This window comes from Gadus macrocephalus, chromosome 10 (assembly GCF_031168955.1).
Source record: "Gadus macrocephalus chromosome 10, ASM3116895v1".
NCBI classification, from domain to species: domain Eukaryota; kingdom Metazoa; phylum Chordata; class Actinopteri; order Gadiformes; family Gadidae; genus Gadus; species Gadus macrocephalus.
In genome coordinates, this window is record NC_082391.1 from 4,892,787 (window position 1) to 4,911,540 (window position 18,754).

Here is an 18,754-nt window from a genome sequence, read left to right on the forward strand (position 1 = left end):
CGCTGTAGCACAATAGTTACCTAACAGAACACAAAGACACAAAGAGTTGATGCTCAACGATGGATCGACAACTGATCCTTCATTTTTGTGAACATCGATTAACATTTCCTTCATTAAATGTGCATTCCCCAATGCATCAGCAGCCGCTGGTCACAATACGATTACAGACGTATTACACATATCAGCAGAGGGGGGGCCACCGTTCATGGGAGAGGGGAACATAAGTGGCGGAGAAGGGGTGACAGGGTCTGACATGGGGGGGGGGGGGGGGATAAATGGAGGAGTGAGGCCGTAATGGAATTGCTATCAGCGGATCAATGTGCCGGTGGTCAGGGATCACTGGGCGAGATGATAAATATTGATCTGATGAAACCACCAAGGCAGGAATATGAGCTGACATTATATACCGAGGCAGGAGAGCGAGCGGAGACAGAAGGAGGGAGACGGAGGATCTGCGCTGCATGCAGATGGGAGGTCGGACCTTCATGTAGGTAAACGACATGCACGGATCGTTGGGAGGTCTGCTGTTGGTTTCGCTCGGCTGAACTAATTGTCCGCTGCATACGAATAACACAGCTTCACACTTTGAATGTTTCATAACGATTTATCGTGTTTCATTCTACCAAGAGAATATTGAGTGGTGGTGTTGGAGGTACTGATGGTGTTGGTTTGTGGATATGGCTCACTGCCATTGTGGAAAGATGAGGGCGGTCACGTTGACAAATGCCGATCCGTAACCAGCAGGTTGCAGGTTTGAATATAAATCAGTGCTGGAGGTGTCGGTGTGTATTGATTATCCGGGAGGCTGGCCGGCGTCGAACACGTAACGTACACACCGCTGCAAAGTACCTGAGGGAAGCAATTTGCAAAGGCATCATGTCCATTATGGATGGAATATATTACCTACTACTAGTGAGCCGCTCACTTCCTTGTGAACTGGAAGATGTTTTATAACCCTGGCCGAAGAGAGTAGTCAGATTACGTTAATTACATTTTTTTTTTTTTTTACCATATATTTTTTTCGCCTCTTCCTTCTTAAAGCTAATGCAGAGGTTCTGATGAATAGGTGCTTAGGAATGCATGACTTTGAGGCTGATTCACGGTGGACTCAAGGTGATGCAAGAGGAGCAGAACGCAGTAAATAGTTGGTGGTGCTGGTGTCCCCGAAGGCTCACGAGGCCGCTCTGCCAGACTAAGAAATGTCTTCCATCTGTGGAGCGAGGCAGGAACATAGTTCATTCAGTTCTTTGGTGTAGGTTTGTAGGTGGGAGAACACAACGTACGTGTGTGTGTGTGTGTGCACCCCATCACGCCAGCGGTTCCGTGTCAGAAGCGACCCCACCACTAGACTAGAATAAATACAAATTCATTTTGACAGAATGCAATTTGTTCCACGAGAAAAAAAGAGAAGCATTTTTAATGCTAATAGCATGATTAATATATTCAACAGCGCAACAGAATCCAGAATCCCCACACGGAGCTAGATTATTACGAGAGCTTATGAAGTGTCAATACAGATCTAAACCCTTCTGTTGCAATGCACAAGTGGAAATGAAAACATTCAATTGTAATGTTGACTGAATCTCTCCCCCTCACCCCAATTTGCAGCTGAAACGGTCAACAAAGGCTAATGATGTGTGACCCATGTCCAGGTTGTATGAACAAAGGAACCAATGGCTTAATTTCTCTGACAATGAAATGAACATCAGTTTCCTCTTGAACCCTGGAACATCCCGGCGCCAGCGGCCCGGTAAAGTGCAATTGTGGTTCCCCTCCAGGTCACCTGGGGCACTACAGTATAATGTCCCTCATATTGTTCCACTCAGGTACAGCCTCAAGTCCTCCAAGAGTGACACGCATCCTCCTCTTCCTCCCCTGGTTTGGGTTCCACAGTCTTCATCTCAAGGCGGTCACGGCTTCAGATGACTCTTCTTCATCCCAGCTGTGAGGTAGAGGAGCTGCAACCTCATCCTCTTTTGCAGACTCAGGGACTAGAAGGTAAGACGAAGAAATACAAATTAAAAATATTTAAATCCGGAAAGATGATCTAAACTAGAAGGTTTTCTCAATAAAACACATCCGTCCATGAGTCAATCCATCGAGGGAAGTCCTCTCCACCTCCGTTATTCTAGTCAACCTTTAACCCCTTAAGACGGCAGTAACCGCTAGTCTACGATATCGCTATAACCATGGCTACCGCTCAGCCCCTGGAGCTGGCCTGTGGGGAAACCGTTCACAGTGCAGAGTGCTAAACATCACACCCGGGTCAATCGGCTGTGAGGCTTTAGAGGAAGAGGGCTGCTGACCTGACGAAGGCCGCTGGTCTTCCTCAGCATGCGCCGGTGGTCCGAGCGGCGGTACAGGTTGTGGTCCTGCAGGGGGTCGTCGGCCAGCATGTACAGCTCCCCGGCGTGGACGTCCGTCACGTTCGCCTGGATCGGCACAGAGCGGGAACAGGTGTCAAACTGACAGGTGTCAAACAGACAGACTACTATACTTAGGTATAGTACTTGGTCATGCAGCATCTTATCCTAGTCTTATCTTTGTTGTAAACTGGGAATAGGTTAACCTAGCGATTGTTGGTGCTTGGCACTTGGTTCTTACTGTACCGACAGCGATATATTGTTTCACCTTCTTCTGACAAATCTGCTTATTGTTAGTCGCTTTGAATAAAAGTGTGACGATTGTTTTCAGTTCTAGCTGGATCTTTATCCATCAGTCAGATCCCCACCTTGAACGTGTTGGGGTCAAAGCCCAGCCACAGGGTGTACCGATAGTCCCAGGACCGCAGGGAGTAGCCCATGACCTTGATGTTCGCGAGGAGCGGCAGGTCAGAGTTCACCTGGGAGAGAACAGACACGAGAAACTAAAGAGAAGAAACAAATAGCGCCCCGACGTCACCGGCTCATCTGAACAACCACAAAAGTGCATCGATCGCCGCAGCCAAAACGCGGCGACCCTTCGTCCCTCGGCGGCGGCCTCTGCGAGCTTCGAGCGCGCCGCTCGCGTTCCCCTGCAGCCTCTCCTGCTCTCCCCGCCGCGCCGCTGATGAGCTGCTGGCGGCCCGCCAAGCGGCTTTGTGCAGACATTTAGCCACCGCAGCTGTGCGAGTCACCTGCGCCCGTTTTAATCGTGCGTGTGCGGCGGACGTCCTCGCAGACGGGAGCAGCGACGCCGCGACGCGACGTTTGTTTTGGTTTGGAGGCGACGTCGCGTTCCCCATCAGAGGATCTCGTTGTCGTCTTGTACGAGGGGGGGGGGGGGGGGGGGAGCCCGACCAGAAACAACCGGTCGATTTAAGTGTAGGCAGGACGGGCTGCAGTTAATCTTAACACCAGCAGGACTCATTGGGTTTGAGTTAAGGTGTTGGAAGAGACCTCCGCCAGGAATCTGTAGAATGAGTCACCAGCTGTTTTTCCTGTTCTTTCTATTCCGGTTAACATTGGGATAACATCACTCTCATTTTACTGGGGGACGATATAACCTTGTGAAATACTCTCCAGGTCTGATTTTATGTGCGGTATGGGATTGTAAACGGCATCTCATGCCCACACACTCTTAACCACCACTCACGGCCAGATCTCCCTTTTTAAGAAGACGCCGCACTAGAGACTACCTGGTTGAAGAAGCACTGAATTGACACCAATAACTCACGACCCTTAACGACTCTCCACCCCACACACTCAGCGGTGCTGCTAGGAAAAAAAATAAATCCCCTGAAGTGAACGTTAGAAACAAAATTAAAATCCATTCCGTCTTTCCGCCAAGAAGGGTTGAACGAATGAGCCAGAAATGATTTCGGAAACATTTGAAAGAAGAAGAGAAAAAAAGGGAATGCGCCAGTGGTGGACAAGAGTGGAAACGGTTCTAGACCCTCGTTGGACATGGCTCCCCGAGTCCTCATCAGCCGCACACCATGAACACAAACCAGAGCCAGCAGAAGACACCGTCATGGCGGCCAAGACGTGGAGCTCTACGAAGCTCTCACCGGACCTTTTTTCCCAGGGCTGAGGCTCCAGTAGAGCAGAGGGAAGGGTCATGTCTCTAAGGGGATACCTGGGGCACATCTGCCGGCCTGGGGTACTGGCTGAAGGCGATGTCTTCGTCATTCTTGCCCCTCTCAAGCCGGCCGAAGGTGTAGGCCAGGTTGTCCCCTTCGGTGCAGAGCTCTTCCTAGAGAACGAGGAGCGGGGGGGGGGTGGGGGGGGGGGGGGGAGAGAGAGTGTGAAGCCATGCCGTCTGGGGCGCTCTCAAGTGTTAAACAATCAAGTCTTCACTTGCTCTGCGCAAATCTGTTTAACATTTCAGAGGACGGAGTGTACAGATGCTTTTCTTTTTGTAAGCAAACGCTCAGCTAAAACTTTAACCACACACCAGTGGATTAGACGCCGGCTATTGCAAGAGCTCCAGCTGAAATTCCTTCCACGGCAATAAGGCTAGATATAAATAAACATTACCTTACTTTTGTTTCATGTTGGGGTTTTTCAACACCGCCCCAAAAAGCAATCATCATCAAGTATTTCCTTGTAACCGAAAAACTCTCTGCTCTCGCCTCCCCTCTACTGTGATACCTTGAAGGACACGAGTGGGCATCGGTCTGGAGTGTCCAGGCCGGCCATGTAGGAGACGGTGGGGAAGACGTCCACCAGCTCCACCACATTCCTGACCACGTGCCCCGCTGGAGGGAGAGCAGAACACATGAGGACCTGCTCCTCCCCAGCCTCACACCACCACAGCATTAAACCAGCCGTTCAAACAGCAGAGTGTCGGCACTGAGACCGACCAGGGCATACTTGAAGCCCCGTCATTGGGTCATCCAGCAACCAATCGGTCCCGTCTCACCCTTAAACGTGTGCTCCGATCGGCCGAACACGTCGACGAAAGGGAAGATGGTCCCCGGCTGGAGCCAGTCGGGGAAGAAGGTGACGCCGGGGACGTAGAACATGAGGGGAACCTGAGTGGCCACGTCAAAGTTGGAGTATTTGGCCCATTCCCCGTGTTCCCCCAGAGACCAGCCTGTCGACAGAGAGACGGTAAGGTCAGGGAGGTACTGCGTCAGAGCAGAGGACCCAGGAGGCTATTTGTATGCATTATTTTACATTGGGCACACTCACAAGAGCCACCATTTCAAAATAACAGCGTACACGCACAACCATTTCAAGGACCCCAGAACAGAAATGTTAAAATTCGAGAAGAAATGGGATGAATACCTATTCTGAACGTATAACTTCGTTTTATTATCAACCGTAATTCCATTTCCAGTCTTCATCGCCAAAAATGAAGTGGGCAATTATAACGTGCTGCAAATCAAATTACAATAATTGTGTTTTCTTGGGATAATTTACTGTTTGCAGTATATTTTGCTGTTTGGTGTTGATATAATATATTATTTTTGAATGTGCTTCTTTCTCTCTTCAAGAGAAAGTGAGCAAGTGTGCGCCATCCATGTGTGTGATTTCTGGGTCACAAAGGAGAATTTGACAATTTATATGCAAGCGGGTAAACTCAGTGCCAGACTCTGTGCAAGACTGATTTCCCGTCACCACACTGCCATCTAGTGGCAGGACAATGGCAGAAAGGTCCCTGCCCTTAATTCAGAGCTCATTTTGCAGCGTTCCAAAAACTAAAATATAAGACAACTTGGATTGCTCCGTCTAACGTCTTGTGTGTGCGTGTGCGTGCGCGTGTCTAACCGTGATCGGAGGAGAAGACCACCATGGTGTCGTCAGCGAGCCCCGAGTCATCCAGCGCGGCGAGCAGCCGGCCCACCTGGGCGTCCAGGTAGGAGACGGCGGCGTAGTAGTGCTGACGGATGCGCAGCTGGAGAGACGGTTCGCAAAGACGACCGGCGACAAGAGTGAGAAGCAGAGCCAGGATGAACCGATGGGAGCCACATTCAATGGTAAATGGACTGCGTTTATACAGCGCCTTTCTAACCAGTGGCCACTCAACGCGATACGATACAGTCTCACTTTCACCCGTTCACACACACATCCACACACCGACGGCGGGGTCAACCCTGCAAGGCGACAGCCAGCTCATCAGGAGCTGTTAGGGTGAGGTGCCTTGCTCAGGGACACCTCGACACACAGCTAGGAGGAGCCGGGCTTGGAACTACTGGAAGCCGCTCTCAAGCCGAGCGCACTCATCCAGAGCAGTTCCTCCAGCCCATCAGCAGGGCGGCGCTGCAGGGAGCGGCGCCCGGTACCTGGAAGTCTTTGGGGATGGGCCCGTAGGGGAAGCTTGTGTTGAGGGCCATCACGTCCTCCCTCAAGCGGAGGTCCATCCAGGGGTTGTAGGCCACGCTGGGTAGGCCCTTGGGGACCTCAGGGTCAGGGGCCAGGCTCATCTGGTCCAGAGGGTACAGGCTCAGGTACTCCTGGGACACACACACACACACACACACACACACACACACACACACACACACACACACACACACACACACACACACACACACACACACACACACACACACACACACACACACACACACACACACACACACACACACACACACACACGAGTCCTGGCCTCATTGGTCACATCATTGAATAGGATGATCATCCTCTTAACCAAACCATGCAGGTCGATGCCAATGGTCATGATGATGTTTTTGCTATTGATTAAGTGAGCCATGGAAACTGCTAATTGAGCAATAGAAGCACTGAACAGAGGCATCTAATAGCAACAAATAACATATATTTAATTTGATGTAGTAATAATGATGATAATAATAACAGAGCTGCACTGTGATCATTCTATTGTGCTTTTAGAAAATGATGGAAGGCACGGACACCAGCAAAGGCTGTTTGAACAATCGCTAGACCTTCTGCATCTAAATCGTACATTTAGTTGTTTTACTGTGGATGTTACCAAAGAAAAAGGAGAAGGCCTAACCCTAAATAAGAGACATTAGTGAGCTCTTCATATACAAGTACACTTAGCCCCATGTCCACTACATGACTCATCTCTGACGAGGTTCTTCAGAGTACAAGGACCCTCGGCTCAGTCGGGGCTGAACCGGTACCTGTGGTATCCTGAAGGGGATGTGGGGCTTGTGGAACCCCACAGCCAGGAAGAAGGGCCCGTTATCGTCCCCCAGGCCCCGCAGCAGCCGCACGGCCTCCGCGGCGCTCTCCAGGTCGGGCAGCGTGCCGCCGGGTTGCTCCGCCACGTCCACCGCACACAGCAGGTTGGCGTGGAGTCCGCCGCCCGCCCCTTTACACATCTAAGGAAGAGCCACAGCGGGTCACGCATGAGACGAACCAGAAGAATGACCGCGATACGTCAGGGAACGAGGAGGCGTGCCAAGTTGAAATGCCAGCTTCGCAACAATGCTACGACGACGCCACAGCCAGTGTTTTGGCCCGGTTTGTTAGGATTCACTAATCTCCGAGTACCCCGAGTACCCCGCAGATATGAAACAAATTTGCACATAACACAGCATGCCGCAGCCACGGAAGCAAGCAGGCCAGGTGGATCAAGTGAGATTGCATGAGAGATTGTACCCAACCGGAAAACCCTCGTCCTTCCTCTAAAGCGCCGCGACCAGAGCCATGCTAAAACACGGGTAAACATCGGGAGTTTGAAAGATGGCGAAAGCAAAGAGCCAAGAAGGATTCAAGACTGTTGCCAAATGCAATGGTTTACATTTGCGAAAAAGGAATACATAGCAAACGCTTGCATTAGCTCATCAACTTACAGTCTAGGAAGTCATATTCAAACTACAATAACTGCTAGTATCATAGTATGCTGCGCTCATCTGACGCTTGTGTTTATTCAGTTGATCATCCAATTCTGGGTCTGCTTTGTTAAATGGTCCCAAGAAGTCTGTGCATACTGTTGTGTTAACCATTGTGTGAATTTCAATTATTATTTCAATCAGTGGAACCAACACAAAAACAAAGACCATTTAGCGAGAAATTAATTGGTGACATATAACAATCATAGTCTTCGTAACAATGTCATCAATTCAGATTAATCAAAATTGAACCATTTCATTTCAAAGTACTTTGTTTGCTTTCCCTGCTAACACAAACACTACAGCCAAACCGGTGAAAAACATTTTCTTTCTAGTTATGTGCACAGGGGGATTAGAGCAGCCATAACCAAAACCAATCCATTCTCCACTCACATGAGACCAGATCTGTGGAAGGGAGAGTCTGGGAAAGTAGCAGGCCTTAGGATAAGGCATGCGACTGCTTCAGTGGCAGCAGTCATACAATAACAACATTAGACCCTTCACCACGAAGGTTGTGGAACAAAAGTGACTACCTTTACCTATTGAACATGCATATCTGTTCAACAGTTTATTATTTAGGTCTTAAGGACCATGGTTAGGGAGGGTTAGCAGAATTATTATTTTTTTAAGCTGAGTTTTCTAAGTTCTCATTTGCACGATCGTGAATTCAATATAGACCTACATAATTATGATTACACACACACACACACACACACACACACACACACACACACACACACACACACACACACACACACACACACACACACACACACACACACACACACACACACACACACACACACACACACACACACACACACACACACACGTAGTCTAACAAGACTAAAACAGAGAACCAGCTCCAAAAGGATTCTGTTTTTAACCAAATCATTTAGGAGATGGTTCTGCTTCAAGGCCTCACCTTCTCCTTCTCATAGCGGAACGAGGGAGGGTGGTACGGAGGCACTGACCAGCTGTAAGGGTAGTCGTCAGTGTAGTTGGAGGCGATGCCTGAAAACAAGAGACATCATTAGTTAAACAGGAAGGAGTCGTATAAAGTAAATGGTGAACGCACTACATTCATACTGCGCTTCGCTAACCATTGGCCACTCAAAGCGCTGTGATATTGCTTTACATTCAACCATTCATGCACACATTCACCCACCAACGGCGGAACCAACCATGCGAGAAAACAGTCCCATGCTCAGGGACAACTCGGCACTTGGAGGAGCCAAGGATCGAAGTATTGTTCAACACGCCCAGTGAAGGGGTTGCAAACGTCTTTTGACAACAAATAATAATAAAAAATAATTTCGAATTTAATATTTCAATCTATATATTGCCACCATGTTGATGAGAGGACTCCAGCAACAACAAGGACGGTTCACCTGGATGGAACACCTTCCCCACAGACATGGTGGTGTACCCTTGGGATTTGAAATACTGCGGTAGGGTGGTGTAGTTGCCAGCGGCGACCCTCCAGTAAGAGTAGAAGTCGTAGAGTCGGGTGGTGTCCGGTCTGCGGCTCGTCAACATGGACGTACGACTTGGGCCACACACCGCTTGCTGGCAAAGGACACACAGGAATACTTGTTATGGGGAAACACTTAAGACCAAGCTCAATGGTAACTAGACTGCATTTATAAAGCGCTTTTCTTACCGGTGGCCACTCGAAGTGCTTCACAATATTGCCTCACATTCACCCATTCATGCACACATTCACAAAAACAACAGCAGTGTCAACAATGCAAGGCGACAAATCGTCGGGGTGAGGTGCCTTGCTCAGGGACACCTCAACACTCCCGGAGGAGCCGGGGATCCAACTAGCAACCTTTCGGTTACAAGCCAACCCGCTCTACCTCCTGAGCCACGTGCCACTCCCAGCTGCTCCAATATAAAACATACACATTTTATGACATCGACTGACCTGGGCGAACGCGTTCAAAAAGACTTGGCTTTTGGAAGCCAGCTGGTCGATGTTGGGGGTTTTGACCAAGGGGTCCCCATAGCAGCCCAGGGTGGTCCTGAGGTCGTCTGCCATGATAAACAGTACATTTTTCGCTGGAAACAAGAAACAATACATTGATGGGGTAAGTTCAAATACCACGGACGCTCTCTGTGATGGGTAACCTGGATGACATGAAGTAAAGAAACTGTTAAGATACATAATCAGAAGGAAACACATCAACACTGTACTACTGAGTTGAAACGTTGCATTACTTTAGCGGGGTTAAAACGAATGCAGTGGTGATTCTGCGATTAACATGCATTGCTTGAGGATTAAGGATTCACATGATATCTAAACCAAACGTATTGAACACAAGTGCACCTCATGGTTTATTACTTCACCTTTAGTTTCCACGACCGCAGGTGTCAGAGTGTAGATGATCAGAACACAAACACAACATCTCTGCAGCGATTCAAACATGTTGGGTGCTGACCCGCTGGCGGTGGAGGACGAGGCGGAGGTGTGGATGTTATTATGATACTGTACTTCACTGACATTTAAGTGGAGATGGTGCACTGAGGTGAAACACAAACTTTAAATAACTTCCTGATTGTTCGCGACTCTCGCGAGCTGTGTTCCCATTGGCCGAGACCTGCCGCTGTCTGCCAATCAACGCTAATCACATTAGTCTAATCGGCCTTAATGTGATTCCAATCTCTGCTGTTGGTTTTTCATTAGGGGAGTAATCAATTACATCAGGAAGTATAACCAATGGGAGAACCAAATAACTGACTCTTTTGATCATTTGATTATTCGTTTTTTTTATTAAATCCCAAAACTAACCCTTTTTTATGCTTCATATAGTTTACTCATTTTTACGTTTACGTTCACTATTTACTACTACTAATTAGTCAATTACTAGACGCTTTTATCCATAGCGACATTTTAATCAAACTTTATAAAATAGTTTGCTTAAAATGTTCGAATATATAACATAACATGCCATACAAGAAAAGCACAAGAATGAAACTTCGCGAATGCGTCCATATTCTCCCAAATCCTTTGACAGGCTACAGATGAATAATATATTTGATATGCATTGACTTTTAGTGAAACAGAGTGCTGTTTCTTTTTTGACCGGAAGACGGCGGTAATGAATGAGGGAGGAAATATATTAAAGAGAAGAAGAAGAGGAACACGCCCACTTCCGCTCTTTCGGCCAACCATCTGTCTGTTCATAACCATTTGTGTTGTTCTCCAGGTGTAAACATGGGAGATGCACCTCTGAAGCGGGAGAATGAAGGTGATGAACTCGGACAGAAGGTTAAGAAACAAAAGGGAGATCCTGAAGATGACCCGAGTGGAAACGGAGAGGAATGCGGCGAGGAGAATATCTTATCTGGGTTTAAGACCACCGCTGTGTTGAAGGATTCTGCACGGGAGAAGACCATCTTCCTCCATGGGAAGGTAAGGGGACTGCTAGAGTTGAGTTGCTCTGAGGAGTATACCTGAGTTAACTGGGGATTAATGAAAGGTTATGCAATCAATTATTAGTATGATTGTTCATGCATTTGTTGATTGAAGCCTCCACATCCACTTTCTTCTTGAATATGTGCTAAAGGCTACACAAAGCAGTGTAACCTTAAATGCCCCCCCCCCCCCCCCCCCCAGTTGGACGAGCAGGAGGCAGTGGTCATCCTGCAGAAGACCCCCATCACAGTGGTCTCCGTGGCGGAGATGTTCGCTTCCTCAAAGCTGAAGCTGGAGATGAGGAACGACATCTACAGCACCTATCAGCTCCAGCCTCCTGCTCACCTCAACGGTTCGGACACAGACACCAACACATGGCCACCCACACACGCACACAAACGCATACACGGCTCGATGGGATGGCAGGAGTCGGCTTAGCTCAGGCGGTAGAGCGGATTGGCTTGTAACCGGAAGGTTGCTGGTTCAATCCCTAGCTGAGTGCCGATGTGTCCCTGAGAATAAGCCTCACCCTAACGGCTCCGAGCTGGCTGTCGCCTTGTGTGGTTGACTGAGCTGTCAGTGTGTGAATGTGTGCATTAACCGTTGTAAGTTGCTTTGGTTAAAAGAGTCTTCTGAATGCCCTTAATGTAAATGTCGATGAATGAAATAAACAACGTTTCAACTCCTGGCGAGTGGCAGGAAGATTTAACAGAACTTTGGTCAGTTAGCATAAATGAACCTCACTGAATAGGACCACAAGTAAGCTGTGTTCTCTACTTCTCTGTAAAGTCTCTTAGGCTAGAATTATTCCATTAAATTATTTTGTTTGAAAATGTCATTTAAAAAATTGTTTTCTGTTTGTTGTTGGGGTGCGCAGTGCTCAAGGCGACAGTGGTGTGCCCGGCCACAGAGAAGCATGTGAAGAAGTACCAGGTTCAGGAGAGCTTCCTGGTTGAGGAGACCGGAGAGGACTACCTCTCCATCACTCTGCCCTATATCCAGGAGAAGAGCTTCAGTCTGCAGGTCAGCTGGCTGGCCGTTTCTCTCATTGCCTTCATTCAAGGTGTATCAAGACTGTCACTGAAATTGTCGGGACATTGGGAATTCTGACTTTATTATGTACTGTACTGAATTATCACATAATCATCTAGCTATAGTTAACTATAATGTTTACTTTAACATCATATTGTTCACATTAAATACAATGGTTCACTACATGCACAGATAAACACGCTGACTCTTACTCTGTGTCATTTGTTCTACCAGTGGGTCTTCAACATCCTGGAGAAGAAGGCGGAGGCGGACCGGATAGTTTATGAAGACCCTGACCCCGATGTGGGCTTCGTTCTTCTGCCAGATTTCAAATGGGACCAAAAACAGGTGAGGAAACGACTAGGACAGAGTTTAAAGCCTGTCTTATAACCTACGCTAGGTTACTTTTTATTATGCAGCAAAAGCCGCAACATAACTGCAAAAGCTAGGACATAGATGCAAATGTCACAACATAACGAAAGTTGGATTATGAAACCGACTGACTATTATTGTATGCTTGAGCATTATAGAATGTAGATAGCTTTGCCCATTTTCAGAGATTCACAACAGAGTACAATGTAGGGTTATTCTCCTTTTTGTGGATTAAATCTGCATTCTTTAAAGGTATTCTGCAGTTGGAAAATCAAATACTTGTATTGTGCCGAAAAGCCTGGCACAACTTATTTTTGGTAAGCTTAGGCCACATTCTATATGATAAATAGTGGGTTAGTTTTCTTTTCCAACATCTGTTGACACACACTTGGTTGTGTTGAACTAAGCTGTTGCTGTTATGTCGTGCCGTTTTAAGTTGTGTTGTGTCTTATGTGTCTTTGTTTTCAGTCAGTGCGTTTGTTTTTTTTATTTGAAAAGTGTTCTTCCAAAAATCTCCTGGCGTGAGAGCCACAAATATAGAGTTGTGTTATACTACTGTATGTGGAGTATAAGAGAAGCTTCACCATCTCTGGGAGGGGCTCAAAACATTAACACACGTGGCGTTATACTACGAGCATCTGAGAAGCTGAACCCTCTCTCGGACAGGCCTCATAGAGCCAGTGAAGAAGAGCTTGGACCATGACATCCTTTGTGTTTAGAGGATTCAATTATCATGGAGATTCACTTTTTCTTCCATATAAATACTGTGGTGAATGGCAGTTTTCAGATGAGAGTGATTTTTAGAAGTAGGTATGCATTTTTTAATACACCCATGTTTTGGGGAAGTTTGTTGAGGTTAGGGTTATGGAGTTTTTGAGGTTGTTCCCGACGCTGTAACTCAATTACACAATCACAAACAGTTGGTTGTATAATATGAGACCTTTTAAAGAGAAAGTAGGTACTGGTAAAAGGTAACTGTTGCAATTCAGATGCACACCGTTAAGTTGTAAAAAACCTATATTCATGTGCTGCAGCGCACGTCAACATTGTCTTGTAGCACCGACTGTTATCGAGATTAATGATCAATCAATACAACAGATGGTGAGAGTATGTGTAATATATCAATGTCGTTTCCTACCATTGATGAAAGAAGAGGACTGTGAGGAAAAGCGTTAATTGGCTTTTAAGAAGACCTACCTCTGCTGTTCCTACAACATGTACAGTTACCATAAGTCAGGCAAAGTTAACCATTGGGATTGGTTGATTCATTGGCAGGATGGTTGATTCATCGGCAGGATAAATGTATTGTCTACAGTCCCACTCAACTCCATGATTTGGTATTTTATTGAAGTTTGAAACAATTGCAACAAACAATCCCGTTCAATGTTAAAGGACTGACTTGTAAGCTAAGGCCTATACTGAGGTATTTCATCAAGGCACCATGATTCAACTGTGCCAGAGTTTGAAATGACAGCTCGCCACTCATCATGTCTCCCAGTTGAACAATTGCCTCTGACTAATTTCCTTTCCACCTCATCTAACTAACTGTTCCTCTCTCCCAGACGCATGATCTGTACCTGATAGCCATCGTCCACCAGAGAGACCTGAAGAGTATCAGAGAGCTCACGGCCGCCCACCTGCCTCTGCTCCAGAACATCTGCACCAAGGGGAAGGTGAGCACTGGGATTAGGCCAAATATCGAACCGCATTAAACACATGCTAGCTGCTCTTTTTGGTTTGGCTTTAGATTGTTAGGATAAATGTGTCACTCAAAGGGCAATGTGTAACGAATGTACTGTACCAAATTAACGATTAAAGGTCATCAGCTTTAGTAAACATCCTAATCTAAATCCTGGCTTCTCAGACAATAAAGCCTCACCCAGTATGATCTCCCTAGAGAGTTGTGTTCTGGGAAGGGATGTTTGCCTTTGTTTTGGCGTGTGAATTATCGTCCACTATTCTCCGAGTTCGAGTTGGAAATTGATATTTTACCTTGAAACTCCTTATACCATGACAGGCATTTAGCTGACGCTTTTATCCAAAGCGTCTCCTGTGTTTTCATCAAGTAGCAGAATGCATTAGGGGATTCCTGCACGCTTGTGAACGGTTCACCCGAGGGTCAAAGGTTAACGTTAGATATCACTAGGAGCCGGTATGGTGGCTAGACAGTGCAAGGGAATAGGAGACAGAGCTTAGGTAATGAAGGGTGAAACAACATATGGATATTTCGAACACATGTGGGCAGCAGAGCTGTTCTCAGCATCTTGAGGTCTGTCTGCCACTGTATAAAAAGTCCTTGCTTTTCCAAGGACCGGCAAAAGCAAAGCTGATCTTCGCAGGGCGATCTCCCATTCGAGGCCTCTGATTATTGAATGTTTGTCATTCAAATAAAGTAGAATTATTGTTATAAGTTCAGATGACTCTTAAGATTAGTCTTAAACAGTTTATGCAGAAACGATTGACATTGGGCCAAATTCCCCCACAACACCTCAACACTAAGCTAGGAGGAGCCGAGTGGAAACCTTCTGTCCCTGTGCCGACCCTCTGTCCCCGTGTCCCTCTGACTCTGTGTCCGTCTGTCCCTCTGACTCTGTGTCCCTCTTTCCCTCTCTGTGTCCCAGGAGGCCATCCTCAAGCGCTACGGCCTTCCCGCCAGCAAGCTGCGCGTGTACTTCCACTACCAGCCGTCGTACTACCACCTCCACGTCCACTTCACGGCGCTGGCCTCGGAGGCCCCCGGCAGCGGGGTGGAGCGGGCCCACCTGCTCTCCGACGTCATCCAGAACCTCCGGGCGGACGGGGGGTTCTACCGCCAGCGGAGCCTCAGCTTCCCCCTCCGCGCCGACGACGGACTGCTCGCCAAGTTCCAGCAGGCGGGGCGGTTGTAGGGGGCGAGGTTACAGAAGGGGCGGTGCGCCGATCTGTTTTTCGAAGGTTGATGTTCGTTTTAACAACAGACCGTTGGGAAGAATGTCACCACTGCCATGGCAACGCATTCATTGCGTCCTCCCGTTCTTCCATATTAATATTGATCATTGATTGATTGATTGGTCATGTCTGAGGCCCAGCTGAGCTCCTGGTCTCTGTGTTACCAGAACAGTACAGCTGTACTTTTCATAGTGATGGCACTGGGGTTTGGATGTTTCACTTTTTTTACCATTGTCTTTTTTTTTACTAATTGCATTGTTCAAATGTTTTATTAATCGACTTAATAAAATACTTTTTTAAAAAAACCTTAACAGTGCAATTTTTTTTTGCTATGAAGGTGGGGAACATTTTATTTAACATATGAGAAAATGTTGATGTCCTATTTAATAAAATCGTTTATGCCGCTAAACAATAGCAATTATTCTGAATTTGAAGCCGCTTGTTGAGAAATCATTTAATCTTTGGTAGGTGAACATTTATAGTCCTAGCTATTAAAACGATCCTTGAAGATAAACTTCAAGGTACACATTGTGTTTGACACTTCTGACCATACAAATGTTTTTGACCAAAAAGCATAACAATTAAAACCCTTTGCTTGTGCCAGCAGCAGAGGGCGCTGCTGCAGCTTAATATACTATTGGTATTGTGTTCAATTATTGCAGTCTCATTTCGTTAGTTGTACCTTTTTATAAGGATACTATTTAAACCGGTATGTCTCTAAACTTTAATTTTAAGGTATAATCAAAGAAAAAGCATGACCATAGTAGGTCTAAAACAAACTTCGAATTAACTGTCAACTTTAATTGGAATGCTCAGATTGAGAGTAGTCCTGCCATTATCCAAATTAATTATTTTAGCCTCGCTCGCTTTCAACTTTATGGGTTATTGCATTGATATGTGATAATGAAAGCTGTTAGGGAACTCCTGGAAACGAGGTTATCTAGATGGTGAGATATCTCCCAGCATCCTGATCCCTTCAGAGTGGGCTGGGCGGTCCTCTACTTCCTAGGTGCGTTCAGACGTCGCTGCAGAGATAAACTTGTCTGCATTCAAAGAGTTCATAGAATTAAGTCATGCATATGAGTGGTGCGTGGGTTTGACGGTTTCAATGAAAGTCGTACAGGAGAAGAACTACTCGGACATCATGGCGTCGCTTTGAAAGTCATTGTTTTAAAACAAAAAAAAAGTCTTAGAAGAAACCGCTATTGTATGTTTTTCTTTTTGAGGTTTTAATTACGCATTAATTACGCATCAGAGTGGAACCTAAACAGCAAGACGTGGAGACGCAAAATCGACCAGGGGAACCAAACTGAACGTCCAGGAGCGAAACTAACCGGATCATCAGCCGATCAGAACCTGATGTCCTCCTGGTTCCAGTCCCTGAAGGAGGACTTCGTTTTGAGGCCGTTTGAGACGCAGCACACTCCGTGAGTAGCGATCTTTGTCCGATTCCGGCCGCTTAAGCCTACATGCTTAATTTGGTTCGGTATTGATCAAGGTCTGTTGAACATGTGTCTGCTTTTGATGGATGATCGATGATCAATACGTGTCTGCTCTCCTGTCTCGCTTCTGGTTTTCCATCGGTTAACAAGCCGTACAGACTTACAGAATCGTGTTTTTCTTGAACATCGCTTGGTGTCACTGAATCCTTTTCAATGTTCTGCACGATGCGGGAATAATGTAAGTTTACAATGTAAGGAAAGTGTCCCACTGAAGAGCTTTGGCCCCCAGGATCAGCCCTCTGTGAGACCATAGTGGTGTGTGTTGGCTGGTCCCTCTGAGTGTGGGATTTTCCTGTAAACCAGAGATCCATCAGGCTTTTTAACCTGATGGCTTATTGTTGTGTTCTGACTTTGCTCTGTAGACATGGGAAAGTTGTTTATTCCTACCGTCTGCTTGTTGCACCTATCTGTCAGTCTGTGTTTCTATCTGCCGTTCACAGACAGACTGTTTCCACAGAGACAGGTCAAGGGCAGTACAGATTAGGCTGAACGTTGGTCTCTTCCTCTCTGGGAACCTGATAATCCTGAGAACAGACCTTCACTCTTGATGGCTACTTTTCACTGTTTAAAGATAGGCTATATAGTAGGCTATTTGGGGTATTTTCTAGTGGTGTATAAAACGTTAATACAAGTATAAACACATATATCAATCAATTAAGTATTTATTTTACAATTAGGTATAACAATCGATATTTTGTGTGGAAGAGAACACCACACTGTAAACAGTCAATTTATAAAGTTGTGTTTTAGGATGTGATACCGTGAGAAAGAGAGCAGTTCTGTGTGGACCACAGAGGTCCTAAGCCCATACATTTGGTTTATTTTTACCAATGTTTCTTGGTCATAGCCAACGGATGTTAAGTGGAATGACAGGATTGTGTCTCTGTGTCATTCAGTGCATATGTGTTTCTTATATTTACAGAGGGGAATTAATAGGCCCAAGGGAGGTACTTAAAACATTTTAGGGTATGTATAGTATATGTTAGATCCTAGTTTCTTCTTTTATAGTGAGAGTGGCAGGGGTTGGGTATCAAGGGACCACTTGAAGGCTGAGATGAGCTGGGCCTTGTGAGTCTGACAGGAGACATAATGTTTCAGAAGAGTCTGTCTCCCTTTTTTCTAATCTTTAATACCTTTATGTTACTACCAGCTCTCCCTCTCTCTCTCTCTCTTTCTCTCTCTCTCTCTCTCTCTCTCTCTCTCGCTCTCTCTCTCTCTCTCTCTCTCTCTCTCTCTCGCTCTCTCTCTCTCTCTCTCTCTCTCTCTCTCTCTCTCGCTCTCTCTCTCTCTCTCTCTCTCTCTCTCTCTCTCTCTCTCTCTCTCTCTCTCTCTCTCTGTCTCTCTCTCTCTCTCTCTCTCTCTCTTTCTCTCTCTCTCGCTCTCTCTCTCTCTCTCTCTCTCTCTCTCTCTCTCTCTCTCTCTCTCTCTCTCTCTCTCTCACTCTCACTCACTCTCTCTCTCTAATAGATAATAGACTATGAGATAGAAGGAAGTAGAATGAGGTCAGAAAGTACTAGCTGTGATATGGTCATTCCCTTCAGGGCTCTCCTGCTCAACAATGGTTTCTCTGATAGTGATGTCGTCATGCAATTAGAGCCCTTAATTTAATCTAGTACTCACATATACACACGATATATAAACCAGGTTTATCATTATATGTAATTATTAACAGGTTTTATCTTATAATTCTTACCTCATAAACTAGTATAGAGTCTTCCATATCGGGCCATTTAAATGTATAGAACAGTCCTTGAT

General features: G+C 46.3%; 3 protein-coding genes across 10 annotated transcripts in view; 2 read left to right on the forward strand and 1 right to left on the reverse strand.

Moving 5' to 3' along the window:
• Nucleotides 1-1,398: 1,398 nt before the first annotated feature.
• On the reverse strand, nucleotides 1,399-10,326 carry ids (iduronate 2-sulfatase). Its single transcript, XM_060062149.1, has 13 exons — nucleotides 10,097-10,326; nucleotides 9,675-9,808; nucleotides 9,136-9,313; nucleotides 8,670-8,758; nucleotides 7,031-7,231; nucleotides 6,209-6,379; nucleotides 5,694-5,820; nucleotides 4,843-5,016; nucleotides 4,572-4,678; nucleotides 4,057-4,173; nucleotides 2,732-2,842; nucleotides 2,307-2,432; nucleotides 1,399-1,991 (listed from the first exon to the last, which is right to left on the reverse strand). The coding sequence occupies exons 1-13, from the start codon at nucleotides 10,173-10,175 to the stop codon at nucleotides 1,911-1,913; spliced, it is 1,695 nt and encodes a 564-aa protein (XP_059918132.1). The 5' UTR covers nucleotides 10,176-10,326; the 3' UTR covers nucleotides 1,399-1,910.
• Nucleotides 10,327-10,893: 567 nt separating this feature from the next.
• Nucleotides 10,894-15,808, forward strand: dcps (decapping enzyme, scavenger). Its single transcript, XM_060062150.1, has 6 exons — nucleotides 10,894-11,162; nucleotides 11,367-11,517; nucleotides 12,043-12,188; nucleotides 12,432-12,545; nucleotides 14,132-14,242; nucleotides 15,191-15,808. Exons 1-6 carry the CDS (start codon nucleotides 10,965-10,967, stop codon nucleotides 15,455-15,457), a joined length of 987 nt encoding a protein of 328 aa, XP_059918133.1. The 5' UTR covers nucleotides 10,894-10,964; the 3' UTR covers nucleotides 15,458-15,808.
• A 627-nt stretch (nucleotides 15,809-16,435) lies between these two features.
• The window catches only part of zgc:66433 (uncharacterized protein LOC321250 homolog), a 27,127-nt gene continuing 24,808 nt past the window's right edge, over nucleotides 16,436-18,754 (forward strand). For 5 of the 8 annotated variants that reach the window (XM_060062156.1, XM_060062155.1, XM_060062151.1 and 2 more), the window contains exon 1: nucleotides 16,513-16,924. Coding sequence is in view for 6 of the 8 variants with exons in the window: in XM_060062155.1 (XP_059918138.1) it covers nucleotides 16,857-16,924 (68 nt within the window). In the remaining 2 variants the exon portion in view is untranslated. Of the gene's footprint in view, nucleotides 16,925-16,992; nucleotides 17,178-18,754 lie in introns of those variants that run through there. The other 3 variants (XM_060062153.1, XM_060062152.1, XM_060062160.1) reach the window with 3 other exon arrangements.